The 19,389-nt window shown below is 41.4% G+C and overlaps 1 protein-coding gene across 1 annotated transcript in view; it reads left to right on the top strand.

Annotated features, from left to right (window-relative positions):
• Window positions 1-19,389, top strand: part of LOC135220871 (SH2B adapter protein 1-like) — a gene marked incomplete in the record, with an annotated part of 324,700 nt that overhangs the window by 200,998 nt on the left and 104,313 nt on the right. Inside the window, 1 exon segment of the mRNA XM_064258463.1 lies at window positions 17,290-17,486. Coding sequence (XP_064114533.1) covers window positions 17,290-17,486 — 197 coding nt within the window.

The following is a 19,389-nucleotide window of genomic DNA, read 5'->3' as shown; positions in this document are numbered from 1 at the left end:
TTTCGGAAGAGCGGCAGGCGGCAGCTTACAAGAACAAACATGAAAAAACATTGTATTTATAACATGAATTGCAATTTCAAAAGCTGCCTGTGTGTCATATTTCTGCGCAGAAATAAAAATACCCTATACGTAATACATTTTCATATACATTTTAAACATAAAAGCATGAACATTTATAAAATTGACACATCGATCGCTAAATTTGTACTTTTTTCTAACTATATTTTCGGAAGAGCGGCAGGGAAGGGCAATTTCAAAAGCTGCCTTTATATCATATTTCTGTGCAGAAATAAAAATAGCCTATATGTAATACATTTTCATACGGATTTTAAACAAAAGCATGAACATTTATAAATCGACACATCCATAGCTAAATTTGCACTTATGTAATGCGATATTTTCACCATAGAACGGCATCAGAGGCATATATTTTACCCTAATACCTATGTAATAACTCTCCATAGAATTTGTTAACCCTTTAACGCCAATTGGACGTATTAAACGTCGACTAAAATTGTCTGTTGTATGCCGATTGGACGTATGGTACGTCGATGAAAATTTTTTTGTTAAAATTCGTGGAAAAAGTTATAGGCCTACTAGGCGAAAACTTTTGAATCATGCGCCTTGGGGGATGCTGGGAGTTCACGGATTAAGCTATTGTTGTGTTTACAAGCGTGACCCAGGTGCACATGCGCGAAATGCCTCCTTCTCGCATCAGCCAGCATCAGCGACGCGTTGTCTGAGAGCGATCCTTTGCCGCAATCGCGTTTTGCCGAACTTTTGCGAGAGTTTGAGTATTTGTGGTGGTACAAGACGTACGTAGAGATGTCTCAACGTCATATGGAGCGCGAAAGGCGCGTTTTACCCCTCGGGAGGGATCGTGTGAGACGTATTTTGGACTTGGATGCTGGCGAGGGACCAAGTACCCAAGATGACCTCGCGCCTCAACGCCGTTCAGTGCGGCCTCGTGTGGACGAAAGTGTTCAAGGACCACAACGTGTGTCTCATGTGCCTTTAGTAACCCCTAGGAAGCATCAGGTTGTCTATAGGGGCATTCGTAGGCATTTAGGAGGCCTCGAACCAAAGGACATTGATGATTACTTATTCGAGCTCGATCGGCAGCATGTCGCAAGTCCTCATTTTGATGGCGGTTGGTCATCTAGTGACGAGGACATCACTCCCGATGCTAGTGATGATGAATATTTGCCCCCAATGTCCGTTTGAGGGTCACATCCCGAAAGTAAGCTCGAATTTAGTGGTTTTAGTGCGTATGAGGGGGAATCTGAGGAGGAGGAGATAACGTTGTCTAGTTTTGTCGCCGATGACGACACGGAAGTGAGGAAGATGGGCCAGTAGGGGGGGTTTCGAGTGTGAAACCGTGCCCGAGCACGGGCACGTAGAAGGTCGGAGCGTCGTGCCAGCCAAGGTGAAGGTCGGTCGTACGAGAGCGACGAGGGGTGGTTGGAGGACCCCACCCCACCTAACATACACCCATTCACGGCAGCACCTGGGCTCACAGTACCTGTTCCTCTCACTGCTCTGGGGTTTATTCAGCTGTTCCTTATGCAGGAATTGCTGGAATACCTGGTAGCAGAGACGGCGGACTACGCTCGGTACTGCTGTGACGGACTACGGATGACATTGCCGTATCACTGGCGGGGCTGCAACCTCACCGACATGGCACATTTTTGGGGGCTCCACATTTTTTTTGGTATGATGCCTGCTGCTGACGTCAGGCAATATTGGAGGCAGAATTTTTTTTTTTTTAAGTATGCCCAATGTGCCTGGCGTTATGCCCCGTGATAGTTTCTTGGCGTTGGACAGGTATTTCAACGCCTTCAACCAAAGGGCCATACCCCGGAATAACCCCGATCGCCTCATCTTCGTCTGCCCAGTGTTGGAGTACATTCGTGAACGGTGCAAAATTCTCGTGGTTCCTGGCAAGAACCTTTCTTTGGGTGAGGGGATGATGCCTTACAAAGGACGTCTTAGCATTGAAGTGTATAACCTCAAGAAGCTGAAGAAATATGGAGTGAAACTTTTTTTTATTACGGAGTCCAACACTGGATACATCGTGGACTTCTCTGTGCATTCCGGAGTCTTCTCCACGCTGCATGACACTGTGTTCAGTCTTGTGTATCGTTTCCGTAACCAGGGATACCACCTGTTTATGGATAATTATTGTAACTCAGTATCCCTGGCCCAGGAACTGTATGAAGCAGGTGTGCACGTCAGTGGTACCCTTCGGTTGGTGCGTGGGGCCCGAATGTCCTCAAGAGGTTCGCTAGCCAGCCACAATATCTGGCAAGAGGAGAGACAGAGTGGTGGCGGAAGGGAGCTGTCTTCGTCATCTGTTGGAAGGGGGTTCATGATTACGGCGAGTCATGAACCCATCCAAGAGGAAATCGTCCAGTGAAATAAGACACGTCGGCAGGGCTGAGTTATGTATGAGGAGTTTTGTGTTGAGCGGCCTACCGTCATTGGGCACTACAATAGGCACATGGGAGGAGTTGATCTCTTCATCCAGTATTATCCCTTTGCCAGGAGAACCAGGAGGTGGACACAGAAGCTCTTCAAATACATTCTTCAGTTGGCCCTCCAGAATGCCTACATCCTCTACTGTGGGTACTACAATCCAGACCTCCTGAGGTTGTCCCACATCCAGTTCCTCGAGGTAGCCGCGAATGCCCTCATCAACTTTAATCCCGATGAGTGGCCTTCCATCACTGCCCCCCTGCCCCGAGCTGCAGATCTGCCCCTAGAGGAAAGGGCAGATGTTAGGAGGGCCAACTTCGGTTGTCCTGCTCCTACCGCTGCTGCCGCCGCCGCCCCTGCTGCTAACGACCCTGCTGCCACCACCCCTGCTGCCGCAGCCCTTGATGATCCTGCCCCCGGTCAGATGACTTCTCGTCGAATAGCGGACTCTGTGTGTCGGCTGCAGCCAGGGGATCACACACTGGAGCTCCTACAAGGGCGCAGGCAGAAACAGTGCCGGGTGTGCCATATGAATGGCAGAAGGAGAGACACCTGGTTCGTCTGTCGCACCTGCAAAATAGCTCTTTGCAGGTTCAATGAGTGTGACCACAAGTACCACAATATGGTCGTATATTGGAGTGCGCCTGATGTACTGACAGCGGAGGGCGCAGTGGGTTTGGCGGCCCATCAGCGGTAAGGGCGCACGTCTCCCTCCTCCACCTGTACCTCGTCATGTCGAGAGGAAAAAAATCCAAGACTCTTCAATGGAGGAGGGTGAAAACAAGAATACAGTGGACCCCCCGTATTCGCGTTCTCCAGATTCGCAGACTCACACATTCGTGGATTTCTCTGGGGAATGTTTCCCCGCATTATTCGCGGAAAATTCGCGCATTCGCAGTATTTTTCTATGATAAATATCCACAAATTCATGGTTTTTTTTGATGAATTTCATCATAAAATGCACTTTTTGTGATAAAACTATTAAAAAAACCAAGTATGAAAATTTTTAGTGGTTTTTCTTGAGTTTTAACTAACAAAATAGGCTGTTTTTAGCATTTTCATAGGGGTTCCAAACATTCGCGGGTTCTAACTATTCATGGGGGGGTCTGGTACGCATCCCCCGCGAATATGGGGGGACCATTGTATTACCAAGAGTCAGGATTACAAGTGAGTATTCTGCATTTATTTTATAATTAGTTTTATATTTATTACAAGTTTTTATATATCTGTGTCTATTGATGTATTTTATACATTATTTCATTTTATGCAAAAAGAAAAGTTTCACCTGCATTCCTTTTAGTTTATGTATTCGTACCAGAATAGAAAAAAAAAAATATATATATATATATATAAAATATATATACAGGCTATCCCCGGGTTACGACGTTCCGAGGTTACGACGTTCCGAGGTTACGGCGTTCCAAGGTTACGACGCTTTTTCTTAAATATTCATTGAAAAATCCACCCTGGGTTACGACGCTTGTTCCGAGGTTACAACGCTGACGCTTCCGACGCTCCGAGTTAACGACGCTTTTAAAAAACGCATACTATGATAAGAATCCTTTATAGTTTAGCACAGTATATTAATAAAAATAAGTTTTTGGTTAGATTACAACAAAAATTTTGAGGTTATGATGATTTTCGACACTTTTTATGTCGTATTTTTTTAATTTTTTTAGTGACGCCTCATATGCAGAACTAGTTTCCGAGCGAATGAATACACTAGCTTGGGATGCGCAGTTTATAACAGTCCAAAAGCGCAAATAATGAAAAAATCATTGCTTGTTTCCAGTATACATAATTTACAAAACTAAGTTTCTGGTTAGATTACAACGCAAATTCCAAGGTTACGACGGTTTTTTATGCTTTTTAACGAGACCTCATACGCAGATCTAGTTCTGAGCGGAGGGCGCATAAATTAATTTACGCTATTAAACTGTATGGTAACCATAGTCAAGGATAAGGAACACATTGCTCAAACAGTATACGATATCCTTTAATACAAAACAGCAAAAATATCATTGAAACATTATTTCACTTAAAGAATCCATTTATACTCTACTTAGACTTGGATATAAAAACCATAGTTTCTCTCTCTCTCTCTCTCTCTCTCTCTCTCTCTCTCTCTCTCTCTCTCTTCTCTCTCTCTCTTCTCTCTTCTCTCTCTCTTTTGTATTTTCCGACAAAAATAATCACTAATTAGTGTATTTTGATGTTTAGTTTTCATGACTAAATACATTTTTTATAATACAAAAATGATTTACTAATTTTCAAATATTAATTTTGATTAATACTGTTTAATAAGCTGAAATGATATCACATAATGAAAATAATAATTCTCTCTCTCTCTTCTCTCTCTCTCTCTCTCTCTCTCTCTCTCTCTCTCTCTCTCTCTCTCTCTCTCTCTCTCTACTACAAAGATGTATGTTTTTTTTTTTGTTTATAATAAATAAATGATTTACTATTTTCAAATATAATATTAATTTATACAGCATAATATCAATTCATTAAAGAAAATACCATAGTGAATTAGTAAGATTTTAGCTTATATATTTAAAAAATTATGGAAGAATGAAGGAAATCCCAGTCTTCTTTCTTTTAGTAACCTTTCTCGAACTCCAGGTACTAAAACTGTCAGATATATCAAGTTCTGTGACAGCCAGGAGGGGGAAGAGCTGCTGTGTTGCAATCAGTGCTCATGAAATTCCCCCCCCCCCCCCCCCCCCACCCCCCCCCCCCCCCTCTCTCTCTCTCTCTCTCTTTCTCTCTCATTTACTGAGACTCGAGATTTTTTATGTACTTGTACTATTTGTTTTTAATACTTTCAAATAATAATAATAATAATAATAAACTGTAATTACAAAATTCATATGTGATAGTATTTTAAAGAAATAAACAATACTAATCTATCCATGTCACTTTTAATTAAGGTTAAACTTCTCTCTCTCTCTCTCTCTCTCTCTCTCACCTCTCTCTCTCTCTCTCCCTCTCTCTCTCCCGTTTGCCACACAAGATAATAATGTGTCATAGTGGTAACTCCCTCCCTCTCTTTCGCGGGAAGCGTTATAAGTATTTTGAGAGAACAGAGAGAGATAAACACACTCTCTCTCTCTCTCTCTCTCTCTCTCTTTTACCGAGATGAAAGAATTTTTATGGTACTAGTATGTAAAATGTTTATTTGATAATTTCAGTTATTTAATAATAATAATAATAATAATAATAAAACTTTAATTACAAACATTTCATAATGGTCGTATTTTTAAAGAGATGAAAATGACCTTTCCATTCACTTGTAAGGATAATTCCTCTTTCTTACTGAGATGAGAGAATTTTTTATGGTAGATGCACGTGTTTATTATTTTGTTCATGAAACTTACCTGTCAGATATATATATAGCTGTATTCTCTGAAGTCCGACAGAATTTCTAAAACTTACGACACAGTAGTGGGAGTTAGGGTGGTAGTACCCATTCCCGCCGCTGGGAGGCGGGTATCAGGAACCATTCCCATTTTCTATCAGATTTCTTCTGTCGCCGGTGTCGTAAACACTGTTTACACACCTCCGCCTCAGGATTTGGAAAAAAAACTTGTCATATTGCTTGAGTATCCTCTTGGACTTTTGGTTTTTTTGAGTTGGTATCGATAGCTTGGCATACGTGATTTGGACTGTTTTTTGATTTGGCTTAGGAGTTTTCCCTTTTCCTTAAAAAATGTCTGGATGTAGTTCTGCTAGCGCCAGGGTGTGCTCGAAAGTGGAATGCAAGGTTAGGCTTCCAAAAGCCTTGGTTGATCCTCACAATTGTGTAAAGGGTGTTAGGGGGCAAGAGTGTAGATTTGATTTGCGCTGTAATGAGTGTGAAAGCTTAGATGATTTGCAATGGAAGACGTATGAATCCTACGTTAAGAAGTTAGAACGTGATAGGATTAGGAGGTCTTCCTCCAGGAGTAAGTCGGGTAGCAGACAGGGTTATTAATGTATCCCTTCTAACCCTCCCTTAGAATTTGTGTCTCTCCTAACCCTGTAGTGTTCGCCTTCGGGCCCTCAAGTGGTGTCTGCGGAGGGTAATGCCCTTTCGCTTATTCTAGATTCATTGAAGACGCTTGAATCTAAAGTGCTTGCCCTTGAAAACAGGCAAAATAAGTGCAGTGATAGTGCCCCTAGTGAAGTGGAGGGGGCGTCAGATCGGCCCTATAGCGCCTCTAGGCTGGGACCTCTGCCGGACTCCCAGGACTCAGGGAGAGGGCATGTCGAAGGCCGAAGGAGGGGGTTACGGGGAAACCCCCACCGATCTGGCGTCCCTTCAGCAGTTCCTGTGGACGCTTCCCAGGCTGCTAAGGAGCGTGCTCGAGCACGTATCCTTCAGGATTGTTTCTCGTCTTCCGACGCGTCCTCCCCGCGCAAGGGGTGGGAATCTCGATCGGATTCGCGACCTCTGAAGAGGACTCTTCAAGAGCTGGACGCTTCACGTCATGCTATGTCTGAGTGGCATTCTTCTCCGGAAAGCGTAGCCTTTCCGCCCCAGAAGAAGTGTAGGACGTCATCCGACGATGACGCCCTCGAGCGCCCAGTCGCTCTAGAGCCAAGGCTGTTCCTGGAGAAGGAAGGAAGGCGTCCCCTCGCCTCTCCTTCTCGCAAGCGCAGCTCGTCTCCGCGTAAGGAGACATCTCAGACGGAGATCATCATTGCGATGCAGCGGCAACTGGACGCTTTACTGAAACAGAAGGAGACGGTCCCGCATCGAAGGAAAGACGATAGACTGCCTATCAAGAGATCTAAGCAGTCTTCTCCAATGGCTCCTTTTTCGTCCCCGTCTTCTGATATTTCGCCCTCTAGACGTCGTTTTGCACCCCAGGGTTCATCTAGAGGTGACGTTAGACGCCAAGTTAGAGAGAGTTCTCGGCATGCTCCTCTCCCTTCCCGTAGAGAGGACGCTCGGCGTTCCGATTTCGACGCTTCGGCTGACGACGATTTGCGTTCTGCACCTCTTCGACTTGACAGTGTTGACGCTCAACGTTATGTTAGTCGTGCAGTAGATCAAGTTTCTTCGCTGAACGTTCGGAAGGACGCTTCGCGGGACGATAGAAGAGTCTCTTTGATGGACGCTCCGTTGGACGCTTCGCTGGACGCTCGGTTGGACGCTGATTTGGACGCTCGAGAGAACGCTACGTTGGACGCTCAGATGGACGCTCGTAGACGTTCTAGTAAGACCTCTGTGGACGCGAATGTGGAAGTTCGCTGTCACTCGGATGTGGTTCCCGAGACTTTGGCACGTTCGCCTCTAAAAGTGACTCCTGATCCTGTTCCTGTTAAGGATCCGTTGCCCTCGTCTTCTTTTCATCGTTCTGATAGGAGACTTGGAGCTAAAGGACTTCTGCCTCTTCCTTCGGACTTGCACTCGGGTAGAGAAGAAGGAGAACTTAGCGGTTCTTCGGAGGATGTTGATGATGATCAACCTGCTACGTCTGCCTCGTCAGATTATCAAGTCTTGGCACGACTACTTCGTGATTCGTTTGGCGATACTTTTCAGCCAGCGGCTCCTCCTTCTCCTCCTTCTCAGTTTTCGTCGTCGAAGACAAGTAAGTCTCCAGGTTTCGTGAGGATGAAGACGTCGTTATCTACGAAAAGAGCATTCCGAAAGGTAAACGCCTGGATGGAGTCTAGGAAAGCAAAAGGAAGAACTACTTTCGCCCTGCCTCCGTCTAGACTTAGCGGTAAGGCAGGGATGTGGTATGAGACAGGCGAGGAATTAGGATTGAAGGTTCCTACGTCAGCTCAAGGTGATTTCGCCAGCGTGGTGGATGCCTCAAGGAGGGCCCTTTTAGCATCGGCTAAGGTTTCTTGGACGACTTCCGAACTGGACCATCTTTTGAAGGGATTATTTAGGTCCTTAGAAGTTTTCAACTTTTTAGACTGGTGTCTTGGAGCCTTAGACAACCAATCTCGTAAGCCAGACTCGATCAGCTTGGGGGAGCTGTCCAGTGTATTGTCATGCATGGACAAGGCCGTCAGGATGGCTCAGAGGAGTTAGCCTCTCATTTTTCAGCAGGGGTTCTTAAGAAAAAGGTCCGCTTTATTGCAACTTCGCGGCTAAGTCTGTCTCTCCCGCTCAGAGGACAGAACTTTTGTATGCTCCCTTCTCGAGTCATCTCTTCCCCCAAGCTATGGTGAAGGATCTGGCAGTGAGTCTGCAGGAGAAAGCCACACAAGACCTGTTGGCTCAGTCTTCGAGACGTCCGGCTGCCCTTCAACGTCGTCTGGAAACACACAGTTTAGAAAGCAGAAGCCCTTCGTGGAGGGACTTCCGCTAGATCGTCTCCTCGAGGAAGAAGCCTTCCTAGAGGTAGAGCCCCTTCCAAGTCTAGGGTAAGAAGTGAGAGATCGTGCCTTCAGTCACCGGTAGGAGCCAGGCTGCAGTTGTTTGCAGAAGCCTGGAGAGTCAGAGAGGCAGACACCTGGTCTCTCGACGTCATAGAGAGGGGTTACAAGATCCCTTTCATAAAGCCGCCCCCGTTGACTTCCACTCCCAGGGACTTGTCCCCATCGTATCCGCTAACAAAGCGAAAGATTCTTTTCGACCTGCTCGAGCAGATGCTCGAGAAAAGAGCAGTGGAACAGGTTTTAGACCTGGCAACGCCAGGATTTTACAACAGATTGTTTCTTGTACCGAAACAATCGGGAGGGTGGTCGGCCCGCCCTCTTGGATGTAAGTCGTCTAAACCTCTTTATAGAGAAGCAGAGGTTCAAGATGGAGACACCTCAGTCAGTTCTGGGGGCCTTAAGAACCTGGAGATTGGATGGTATCACTCGACCTCCGACTCCGGACGCCTACTTTCACGTCCCGATACATCCCCAATCGATGAAGTACCTTCGGTTCGTATTGAAAGGGAAGGTCTTTCAATTCAGGGCGCTTTGTTTCGGACTGAGTACGGCCCCTTTTATCTTCACACCATCTTGATGAAGAACGTGGCGAGGTGGCTCCACCTTTCCAACATCAGAATCTCGCTCTATCTAGACGACTGGCTCATACGAGCCTCCTCGCAGACCCGGTGCCTGAAGGATTTGAAGACGACTCTGTCTTTAGCTGCGTCCCTGGGACTTCTGGTGAACTTCGAAAAGTCACATCTGACCCCAACACAGTCCATCGTGTATCTGGGGATTCAGATGGATTCAGTGGCTTTTCGGGCTTTTCCGTCCCAGGAACGTCAGCAACAAGGCATAGAAAAAGTGTCAGCCTTTCTAGGAAAGATTCATGCTCGGTGAGGGAATGGATGAGTCTGCTGGGGACCATTTCCTCGCTGGAGAAGTTTGTTTCCCTGGGGAGGCTACACCTCCGACCTCTTCAGTTCTTTCTGTCGGACAGCTGGACAGAAAAGGACAACTTCGAAATGAAGTTATACATCTCGGAAGAGGTGAAGAACCATCTAAGATGGTGGCTCGATCCGTGGAAGCTGTCAGAGGGAGTATCCCTCAAGCTTCAGAACCCCGACCTAGTGTTGTTCTCCGACGCGTCATCCACGGGGTGGGGAGCAACTCTAGGGGGGGAGGAAGTGTCAGGTACCTGGAGAGGGGAACAGGTAACCTGGCATATCAACTTCAAAGAGCTGGCAGCGGTTCAATTAGCGCTCCAGTTCTTCCAGAACAAAGTCTCCCGTCGGGTGGTGGTTCAGATCAACTCGGACAACACCACAGCCCTGGCATACTTGAAGAAACAAGGAGGAACACACTCTCGCTCCCTGTTTTCTCTAGCAAAAGAGATCCTGCTTTGGGCAAAGGAGAGAGAAGTCACAATATTGACAAGATTCATTGCCGGAGTCGAGAACGTCCGGGCAGATCTCCTCAGTCGACAAGGACAGTTATTGCCGACAGAGTGGACTCTCAATCAAGAAGTATGCCAGGAACTGTGGGGTCTTTGGGGATGCCCCTTAGTGGACATCTTCGCAACATCAAGGACGGCGAGACTTCCTCTGTATTGCTCCCCGGTTCTAGATCCGGGAGCAGTAGCAGTAGACGCCCTCTTATGGGGATTGGACGGGCCTGGATCTCTACGCTTTTCCCCCCTTCAAGATCCTGGGGGAGGTGATGAGAAAATTTGCAGCATCGGAGGGGACGAGGTTGACCTTAATCGCCCCCTTTTGGCCCGCAGCGATCTGGTTCACAGAAGTGATGTTCTACCTAGTGGATTATCCGAGATCTCTTCCGTTAAGGAGAGATCTACTCAAACAGCCCCACTTCGAGAGGTACCACAAAAACCTCTCATCTCTGAGTCTGACTGCGTTCAGACTATCCAAAAGTTGGCCAGGAGCGAGAGGTTTTTCGAAATCAGTGGCTAAAGCTATCGCACCGCGAGGAGACCATCATCAATCGCGGTTTACCAATCGAAGTGGGCAGCCTTTAGAAGTTGGTGTAAGAAAAGAGTTTCCTCTACCACTACCTCTGTGAGCCAGATCGCCGATTTCTTGCTTTATCTGAAACAAGATCTAAAGTTGGCAGTGTCAACTATTAAAGGCTACAGAAGCGTTCTATCTGTAGTCTTTCGCCATAGAGGTCTTGACCTCGCTAACAATAAGGATCTCCATGATCTATTGAGATCGTTCGAGACGACCAAGGTACCACTACCGAAGCTTCCTTCGTGGAACCTGATGTGGTCCTAAAATATTTTGATGTCAAATCGTTTTGAACCTCTTTCATCTTCGTCTCTACGAGATTTGACGAAGAAAACTGTATTCCTAACTGCTCTGGCGACGGCGAAGAGAGTTAGCGAAATACAGGCTATCAGCAAACACGTCGGTTTCAAAGGGCATAATGCAGTCTGCTCTTTGAATATGTCGTTTCTGGCCAAAAACGAAAAACCCTTCCAATCCGTGGCCTAGAACATTCGAGATCAAGGGTATGGCAGAGATCATTGGTCAAGAGCCAGAAAGAGTCCGTGTCCTGTTAGGGCTCTTAAAGAGTATATTCGTAGAACGAAGGATTGCCGAGGTTCTGCAGAGAATTTATGGTGTTCGGTCAAGAGACCAAACCATGCCCATGTCCAAGAATGCACTGGCATTCTTTTTAAGAAACACCATTAAAGAGGCGCACGCTTCTTGCAAAGACAGTGACTTGAAGATACTGAAAGTAAACGCGCACGAAGTAAGGGCTATTTCGACCTCAATAGCCTTTCAGAAAAACATGGCTAAAGACATTTTAAGTGCTACTTTTTGGAGGAGTAACTCAGTGTTCGCCTCTCACTACCTACGGGAGGTGAGAACGACCTATGAAAGCTGTTACTCGCTCGGACCATACGTCGCCGCAGACACTATTTTGGGGGCAGGAGGTAGCACTCATCCTTTCCCATAGAAAGGGTAGGTGAGATTTTTAATATTTGTATGTTTATGGTTGTAGGGTCGGCTGCCGAGTACAGTCGTCCCTTCCTTTAGCCTTTGGTATATGGGAGTTTGTTGTAGGCTAACTTAGGTGGTGGTTTTGTTTTTGCCTCGTTGCCCTCGGAAGTATGGTCATGGTCTAGTCACATTGTGGTCCCGTCCCCGTTGACAGATCATCTAGAGCGCACCAACTACATAGGTCACTACCTTGTTGGTAACTCTAGTGAAGCACAAGCAGGCTTGGGTGACAGTAATCACGAAGTCAGCTATGCTAACAGGTAAGGAACCAAGATGTCAATCATATACATTTATATGTTTTTCTAAAAATCCTTTTTCTGTCTCTCCCACCGCCAAAGGTTGGGATTCAGCTATATATATATCTGACAGGTAAGTTTCATGAACAAAATGATATTGTTAAGATACAATAAAGTTTGTTCATACTTACCTGGCAGATATATATAATTTTAGTACCCACCACCTCCCCTCAGGAGACAGTGGAGATAGAAATCTGATAGAAAATGGGAATGGTTCCTGATACCCGCCTCCCAGCGGCGGGGGGGGAATGGGTACTAACCACCCTAACTCCCACTACGTGTGTTCGTAAGTTTTAGAAATTCTGTCGGACTTCAGAGAATACAGCTATATATATATCTGCCAGGTAAGTATGAACAAACTTTATTGTATCTTAACAATATCATATTTCAAATAATAATAATAATAATAATAGAAGTAGTAGTAATAATACGATAGCTAATTTCAAAAGAAAATTCTTCCCTTCGTCTTTTTCTTTTTTGTATCAATTTTCCCTACCTCATAACTCCAGTGACACTCGGAGCTGGGAAAGTAACAATGCCATACAATGGTCAACAAATTTATGGTTTTAGTAATCTCTCTCTCTCTCTCTCTCTCTCTCTCTCTCTCTCTCTCTCTCTCTCTTGTATTTTAATGAAAATATACAGTAATTTGTGAATACACAGTGTTGCACATGAAAAAAGTAAATTAGTGATAATTTTAGAGATACGGCCCTAAGAAAAATTGCGAATTAGTGAAATTTTCCCTGTGGACATGTTTTTCAACAACGTCGTTCCGGCTTTATGACGATTTTCGGGTTTACGACGCGTCTTAAGAACGGAACCCCAACCCCCGTCGTAACCTGGGGACTGCCTGTATATATATATATCTATATATATATATATATGTATATATTACATATATATATATATATATATATATATATATATATATGTATATATAGATATATATATAAATCTATATATAATATATATATATATTATATATATATATATTATATATCTATATATATACATATTATTTATATATATTGGTTATTTTTGGGTAAGCAAAAAAATCTAAACATTCTAGTAATAAATCAGTCATTTATCTTCATTTTGAAACAAATTGGAAGTCTCTAGCACAATATTTTGATTTATGGTGAATTTTTGAAAAAAAACTTTTTCCTTCCCTCCGCTTGCGGATTCTCCGCCTCAAATCTCCGAAATGCTATGTCGCATTCTCGTAATATTTGCTCCATTTCATATTAGCTGTTTCATAGAGTTGTATATATGCAAATGTGTGGAATTTCATGTAGAATACAACAAAAAATAATTCATGGTCGTAGCTTTTTTTCATTTTTGGAATATTTGCATATAAATCCCGTTAAATAGAAGAAAATCTACATTTGGTCAACTTTGACTCGAACGAAATGGTCGAAAAACGCAATTGTAAGCTAAAACTCTTACAGTCTAGTAATATTCAATCATTTATCTTCATTTTGAAACAAATTGGAAGTCTCTAGCACAATATTTCGATTTATGGTGAATTTTTGAAAAAAACATTTTACTTCCCTCCGCGCGTGGATTCTCTGCGGCAAATCTTCAAAATGCTTATGTCATATTCTCGATATATTTTCTCTGTTTCATATTAGCTGTTTCATAGAGTTTTATATATGAAAATGGGCGCAAATTTATGTAGAATACAAAAAAAATAATTGAAGGTCGTAGCTTTTCTCATTTTCAAAATATTTGCATATAAATCACGATAAATAGAAATAATTCAGCATTCGGTCCAATTTGACTCAACCGAAATGGTTGAAAAACGCAATTGTAAGCTAAAACTCTTACAGTCTAGTAATGTTCAATCATTTATCTTCATTTTGAAACAAATTTGAAGTCTTTAGCACAATATTTCGATTTATGGTGAATTTAAAAAAAAAACTTTTTCCTTCCCTCCGCGCGCGGATTCTCCGCCGCAAATCTCCGAAATGCTCACTTCGCATTCTCGTAATATGTGCTCCATTTCGTATTAGCCGTTTCATAGAGTTTTATATATGAAAATGTGCACAATTTCATGTAGAATACAACAAAAAATAATTGAAGGTCGTAGCTTTTCTCATTTCTGAAATATTTGCATATAAATAGAGATAAATAAAAAAAATTTGACATTCAGTCAACTTTAACTCGACCGAAATGGTCGAAAAATGCAATTGTAAGCTAAAACTCTTACAGTCAAGTAATATTCAATCATTCATCTTCATTTTGAAACAAATTGGAAATCTCTAGAACAATATTTCAATTTATGGTGAATTTTTTAAAAGAACATTTTTTTACGTCTGCTTGTTACGAATTCATGCATCATTTTGTGATAATATTTTCTGTGTTGCTTTGATCGTTTTACACTGTGTTTTATACCAAAATGATCGCAATTTATTGTACAATACAACAACAAAAATTAACTCGTTAGCTTTAACGTTTTGCTCACAGCGCAATTTTTATACAATTATATATGAAATTTTTTTTTGCGCTGTCATATATCCCAAAATTTATATATGATATTGAGATTTTTTTTTCATTTCTGATGGTTGCATACTAAACTTCAGGCAATGACAAAATTAGGAGCCAAAAATGAACTCTTAATCTTGAAAACTAAGCGTGCTGTGATTTAAAAAAAAAACTTTTTCTGCTTCAGTGCTCACTCCCGAACCCCGCCGTCATACAGGAGACGATTTTTTAAAAACTGCTTCGACGTTTAAGGGTTAATATAATTTGCATAACCTTTATGGTCTGAATGGCATTTCTACGAATGTATGAACTCGTTAGACATAACGGAACTAGTGATGCTGTTAACCAAAAATTGTGCCTTAAAAATACTTTAAAATGTCCTATTTTTTATTGAATATTTTTTATGACAGCTGTAAAACCGGTTCCGCCTCGCTAAGCAATTGTGCCGTTAACCGCGGGCTGCCTGTATATCCCCCCCCCCCCCTACTGAAAATTAAATTTACTCCACAAGTATAGCTTAGTAAAGTATAATCTACCTAAAATTAAATTTGTTGTGTAAGTAAAGACTTTTTACTGTCATTTATTTATCAAGAAGATGGGATCACTGAGGAAAAAAATATTAGCCTAATGTTATCTGGGCTATTGAAAATGCAGCTATTTAAGATGAAACATGAGATATACAGTGAAATCATGCTTAGGGGGTGCAACACAAAATTATTTTAAAAACGTTATGAAAAAGTAATTGATAATTTTTTGTTTTACTGCATTGAATGAATTTTCATTTCACATAATAGTATCACAGAAGCTTTAATTGTATGTGAGTGTGTGTGTGTAAGGTTATCTACATGACATTTCATTACAAGTTTATTTGGCTCTAAGTATGATTATTACACATCAAAACAGTGCAGACAAACTATTTTATCACCTAATATTTCATCTTTTGATTAAAAATATTTAAAATGTATATAATGTAGATGTTTACAACACATTGTGCTGTTTATAACTTATCCTTTAGCATCCACCAGAGCAAAGGTGTGTATATGTGTACATACCATACAGTTATGATTGCATTACAGTGGTCCCCCCCGTATTCGCGGGGGATGCGTACCAGACCCCCCCGTGAATAGTTTAGAATCCGCGAATGTTTTGGAACCCCTATGAAAATGCTAAAAACAGCCTATTTTGTTAGTTAAAACTCAAGAAAAACCCACTAAAAATTTTCATACTTGGTATTTTTAATAGTTTTATCACAAAAAGTGCATTTTATGATGAAATTCATCAAAAAAACCAGGAATTTGTGGATATTTATCATAGAAAAATACCTCGATTGCGCGAATGTTCCGCGAATAATGCAGGAAAACGTTCCCCAGAGAAATCCGCGAATGTGTGAGTCCGCGAATCTGGAGAACGCGAATACGGGGCCGTACCACTGTAATCTGCTGTGCTGTAAAAACAAAAAATTACAAATTCAGTAAAAATATGTTAGAATAGCATAAAATAAAAAAGATAAAAAAGTAAGAAGTGTGAGTGTTATAGGCTGCATAATAAGCAATATCTCTCTCTCTCTCTCTCTCTCTCTCTCTCTCTCTCTCTCTCTCTCTCTCTCTCTCTCCTCCTCTCTCTCTCTCTCTCTCTCTCTCTCTCTCTCTCTCTCTCTCTCTCTCTCTCTCTTTTCTTGTATTTTGCATTGTTATGGTACAGTATTGTACATATCCTCTAATCAAATGTGGAAAAAGCATAAATCTAAAGACAAACAAAAAAAAAAAGCTCTAGTAAAGTCAGACACCTTAATACCCCTTTCTACTCATCCAACACAGCATTCTCACCCCCTCCCAGCCTTACTGCCCTCCTCTCCCAGGGTACCCAGCCATCCCCCCCATTAGGAAATTCTCCAGGCCTCCCCAGCTCCAACCCATTACTTAGTCTGTGTATGAGTGTAAGCAATGTTACCAACATTTTCCTGAGGCTGCACTGCTCAGCATTGCCAACCATCAGAGAGTGGCTTTTTAAAAATTTTTAAATTTATATAGTATACATATGTTATACCAATGGTCCTTGGTTCCTGGTCTGAGTGTGTCAGATATTGTCAAGTTCCAGATAAGGAAGATCTGGATACCTGGAGGATTTATGTAAAATTAATGGATTTTTGTCCAATATTTCTCATTGGTTTTGGACTGAAAATTGGCCATTCATGCAAAATATGTTTGTGACATTCTCTGTAGGGGTGGCCTTTGATTATGTTGAAATAGATGAGCACAGTTTTATAAGATATTGCTTTGTTTTTTATAAGATGTTGCTTTGTTAAAACCTGAAAGGTATTATGCCCAAGGCTGAAGTTATGTACGTATAGTATATTCATGTGTATTTGTTCTTTGGTTTTACTCGTAAGATACCATAAAAAATGGTTAAATCTGTCCTTACCTTACTTTAAGTTGTGAATTTGCTGATAGAATTATTGCTTTTTATGTAATTCAATTAATTTCTTTTATTTTGTGTAACGGTGGTATTTTTTCAGATGAAGTTTTATTTTACAGTATTCTTTTCATGATAATTCATTAGTTTTTAGATATGTTGATTGGTGATAATACATTTGATTATTCTTGTCACAACAGAATTATTTTCTGACGGTTTTTATTATATTTCTTCCTCAGTCAACATACCTACGGATGTGGACTTCTACTCAACTCTACGAGACTATCCTTGGTTCCATGGCACTCTCTCCCGCTGTGATGCTGCTGCAGCTGTTTTGCAAGAAGCGGTTGCTGGTCATGGGGTTTTCCTTGTCAGACAGAGTGAAACTAGAAAAGGAGAATATGTTTTAACTTTTAATTATCAAGGAAGAGCAAAGGTAAGCAATAAAGGTTTGCGATCTTGACTCGTCAAGATCTTAACATATTGTTATGGATAATCATAGAACTAAATAGACACTAATTTTATTTTTTACTGTTGTGAAAGAAAGTCTAATTGATTTTACAACTTGGAGAGTTGTCTGTACTTTACTGTATTTTTAGTATTTCATTCAGTTTTCAGTTTTTCTCATTAGTACACTTGATTTTTGTATATTCTTCTTTCCTAGGGTAATTGAGCAATCAGCAGCCTTCATGTCAGTTATGATTTTCTTAATTTACTGGAATGTTCAAATCTTGCACTGTGCCACCCCCTGTCCTGTATTTGAGTTATGTTGCTTAAGGGGGCCGGCCGGAACCTCTATATATGGAGGTATAGGGCGAAAAATGCAAAGTCATGAAAAAATTCATGGAGCTTCATATGGCAATTGAGAATACGTATACGAAATATTTCGTCAAAATTCCTCTTACTTTCGTAGTTACAGGGTAATTAGTTACGTAACTCAATAAGCCTAAAACATTAATCCGTACAAGAAAATGCAATATTTCTTCTATTATCGTAAATTTTGATAATTATTGTCAAAGAAATTGGGAGAAATGGCATCTGTAGACATTCCCCGAGTCGAGAAGGAGACTTCAGGCTCAAGCTACCAAGTCCAGTCCTGATTTAGTGCGATCACAGACGTCAAGTAGTCTACACGTTCCATTTCACGTCTGACATTCGCCTGCTTTCACGTATGTTTATGTATGTTTCGGCAAGAATTTCATCATGCCAATGAGGAAAAGACAAGGGAAACATCTCGCTAACATACAGACGAAGAAAAATCGCTCAAGTATTATTACAGAATATCATAATATATGCGTAGTTAGTGAAGAGAGAGGGGAGGGTTGCTTAGTAACGCCCCTGACAGCACACGTCACTCTGTGCCTAAGGCTACGATCTTTGAGCAAAGAGATCTTCATTTATGATAAATAACAAAGTTTTGGTTTTTTAATACCCAAAATGGAATATGAAATTCATAATAATCATGATTTATTTAATTGTCTTTGTTTGTAAAAAAAGTATACGCCTTCGAGTTTCACCTCTTGACATTCTCTTGCAATTACGTTTGTTTATCTTTGTTTTGGGCAAGAATGTCATCATGCCAAAGAGGAAAATACAAGAAAAACATCTCGCTAACACACAGAAGAAGAAAATTTGCTGTAATAAGCAGAGTTAGTGAAGGGGAGAGAGAGAATTGCGTAGGAAGGAGTGCCCCATCTTGCCTCAAGCAGTGCCCCAGGCTGCGATATATGAGCAAAGGGATCATCATTTATGAATAAATTATGATAAATAAAATAGTTTTGGTTTATTAATACACAAAAAACAAATATACATTCATAATAATCATTATTTATTAATATTGTCTTTATAGAAATACGAAGGAAAACTTTGAACGCCCGTATCTCAAAACTATACTTATTGACCTTCAAAATCTATCTTCTCACTTAGTTTTAAAGCTATAACATTGGAATTTGGTATATAACTCCGAAAGACATTATAGAACAATCAAATAGAGCCCTTTTTTCCAATTTTTGTTTCGTATTTTTTTTATAAATTTTTTTCTCCTGATTTATAGGGTTTATTTTTTTACCATATTGAAAAATTCATATCTAGCAAAAAACTAACTTTTAGAAAAAAAACTCTCCATTCGATTGGAGGTCTACATCAGGTCTATATATGGTAGTAATCCCAGGTCTTAATATTAAATATCAAGGGAGGAGATAGAATTTGAAAAATGGTTATTTTCGGGATAAATCGCCCTGGCGTCACAAAACCGAAGGTCAGAGGCGAAAATCATATGCGGTTTGGAGATGTCCCAAGTCACCTTATTAAGTGGTATGAATATCAAAGTCCTGTCCTCA

This window comes from Macrobrachium nipponense, chromosome 2 (genome assembly GCF_015104395.2).
Source record: "Macrobrachium nipponense isolate FS-2020 chromosome 2, ASM1510439v2, whole genome shotgun sequence".
In the NCBI taxonomy this organism is placed as follows: Eukaryota; Metazoa; Arthropoda; class Malacostraca; order Decapoda; family Palaemonidae; genus Macrobrachium; species Macrobrachium nipponense.
Note: the sequence above shows the minus strand (reverse complement) of the source record. Positions and strands in the feature narration are given on the sequence as shown.